General features: G+C 40.7%; 1 protein-coding gene across 1 annotated transcript; it reads left to right on the forward strand.

Moving 5' to 3' along the window:
• The first annotated feature begins 241 nt into the window (after nucleotides 1-241).
• LOC6560239 (probable cytochrome P450 4d14) lies at nucleotides 242-2,119 on the forward strand. The gene is made up of 4 exons (XM_001985872.3): nucleotides 242-517; nucleotides 585-1,041; nucleotides 1,101-1,669; nucleotides 1,729-2,119. Exons 1-4 carry the CDS (start codon nucleotides 352-354, stop codon nucleotides 2,064-2,066), a joined length of 1,530 nt encoding a protein of 509 aa, XP_001985908.1. The 5' UTR covers nucleotides 242-351; the 3' UTR covers nucleotides 2,067-2,119.
• The last annotated feature ends 210 nt before the right edge of the window (nucleotides 2,120-2,329 follow it).

Consider the following 2,329-nt stretch of genomic DNA (forward strand, 5'->3'; position numbering starts at 1 on the left):
AATTCGATTGTTTAGTAAATTAAGACAAAGAACACACTAGAAAGCTGATTAGATCTCACTTTCTTCATAGTACATAAGTCATAATTCCAATGTTTAATACATTAATACAAAACACTCACTAGAAAGCATAAAAAAGTGGCCAGCGGGGAAAGACTCATCGATAAGCCACCTTATCTAATCAGCTTTTCAGAGCACTTGTTTCATCCAAATACAAAAAAAGTCGAATATTTGGAGCGGGCATGCAGTCCACAGTTAGCTGTCAAAGCATGCAGTTGTTTTAATTCATACATATTTTTATAATATAGTGTTGTTATATTGTTTTTCTATTTTTATACAAAAAAGTGGGCCATTATGATAGTGGAAATTACGGTGCTGCTGGTAGCGGCACTGTTCATCTGGCACCATCTAAAGACACGGCGAGCAAAAGCAATGTTTCATGCCGCTGGAATAAAGGGACCCATCGCTCTTCCACTTTTGGGCAATGCGCCACTTATTATGATTGGCGAAAGCGCTGAAAGTATGCAGTATGTGCTGTAAATAGATAATAAACCTAATAAAGGGATATTTTCAATAATATTTTGCAGCTATGCTGGACTTGCTATGGCGTTTGATTAATAAATATGGCAAGTTTATATCATTTAGCCTATTTAACGAGATTGCTTTTATCACCGCCGATCCAAGAATGATTGAGGCCGTATTAAGCAGTCAAAAGCCGATTACCAAAAATAAACTCTATAATCTATTGACTGACTGGCTGGGCACTGGCCTACTACTGAGCACCGGCAAGAAGTGGTTTAAACGCCGTAAGATTATCACGCCGACTTTTCACTTTAAGATACTCGAACAGTTTGTTGAGGTCTTCGATCAGCAGAGCGCCGTTATGGTGGAGAAATTATATGATCGTGCCGATGGCAAGACTATCATCAATATGTTCCCAGTCGCATGCCTAGCGGCCTTGGACATTATTGCAGAGACTTCCATGGGTGTAAAACTTAATGCACAGCATAAACCCGACTTTCCCTATGTGCAGTCCGTGAAAATGTGAGTAACACTATAATAATAATATCTTGGAACACTTTCCTAACCATTTGAGCTTGTAGTGTATCCAATATAATGGCTGAGCGCTTTATGAGACCGCTGCAGCGTTTCAATTTCACCATGCGCATCTTCTATCCACTGATCTATCGCGAACTGAATCAGCACATCAAGTCTATGCAAGATTTTACGGACAGTGTCATCTCGGAGCGACGCTATACCTTGCAAAAATCATTAAAAGAGTCTAATCAAAACTCCAAAAGTGCTGAGGATGATGACGTTGGCAGCAAACGTCGCATGGCGTTGTTGGATGTCCTGCTGCAGTCGACTGTGGATGGTCAGCCTCTAAGCAATGAGGATATTCGTGAGGAGGTGGATACTTTCATGTTTGAGGGTCACGACACCACAACCAGTGCCATCTCCTACACTTCATATCTGCTCGCCAGACATCCTGAGGTGCAGGAGCGCGCCTTCCGCGAGGTGGTTGAAGTGATTGGCAACGACAAATCAAAGCCAATCACCATGCGGGATCTGGGCGAACTGAAGTATTTGGAGTGTGTAATCAAGGAATCGCTACGCTTGTATCCACCAGTTCCCATGATCGGAAGAAACTTAACAGAAGACATTACGCTGGGTAGGTTGAAATATAATCTGTGATTCCATTGTAAATATTAATTTCATTTTTTTCTATAGATGGCAAACGGTTCCCCGCCGATAGTAACCTTATACTGCTCATATATCATGCCCAACGCGATCCAGAGTATTTCCCTGAACCGGAGAAATTCAATCCAGATCGTTTTAGTCCGGAAAATATCAATAACATTGATGTTTTTGCCTTTGCACCGTTTTCTGCGGGTCCTCGCAACTGTATTGGCCAAAAGTTTGCAATGCTTGAGATGAAAAGTACCATCAGCAAAATGTTGAGGCATTTTGAGTTGCTGCCACTCGGTGAACCAGTGAAGCCAGTTATGAACTTGATCCTACGCTCCACAACGGGTGTTAATATCGGATTGAAGCCACGTGTTTACTGAGTCAATTGTCAATGTTGCTTTACTTAATTAAAAATATTATAAAGAAGAGCCAATAAGTTACTGCATTTTAAAGAAATCCCCAGCTTATTTCAGACGTAGCTTGACTGTTCGGTTATGTCGTACACAGAGGCCAAGTCTGTTAGTTCTGAACTTATAATTTCATTTTGATATGAGGTGTTCACCGTACTCAAAATCGTAATTGCTTCTATAGCTTTCAAAAAATGTAGTTCTCTTTCTTTCAGAGTAAACAATTTTGACCCACT

The sequence above is a fragment of the Drosophila grimshawi genome, unplaced genomic scaffold (genome assembly GCF_018153295.1).
Source record: "Drosophila grimshawi isolate 15287-2541.00 unplaced genomic scaffold, ASM1815329v1 contig_1367, whole genome shotgun sequence".
NCBI lineage: Eukaryota > Metazoa > Arthropoda > Insecta > Diptera > Drosophilidae > Drosophila > Drosophila grimshawi.

Coding starts and splice junctions, on each gene's coding strand:
- LOC6560239 (XM_001985872.3), top strand. CDS start 352: ATGATAGTGGAAATTACGGTGCTGCTGGTAGCGGCACTGTTCATCTGG. Junction 518..584: donor GATTGGCGAAAGCGCTGAAA/GTATGCAGTATG, acceptor AATATTTTGCAG/CTATGCTGGACTTGCTATGG. Junction 1,042..1,100: donor TATGTGCAGTCCGTGAAAAT/GTGAGTAACACT, acceptor TTGAGCTTGTAG/TGTATCCAATATAATGGCTG.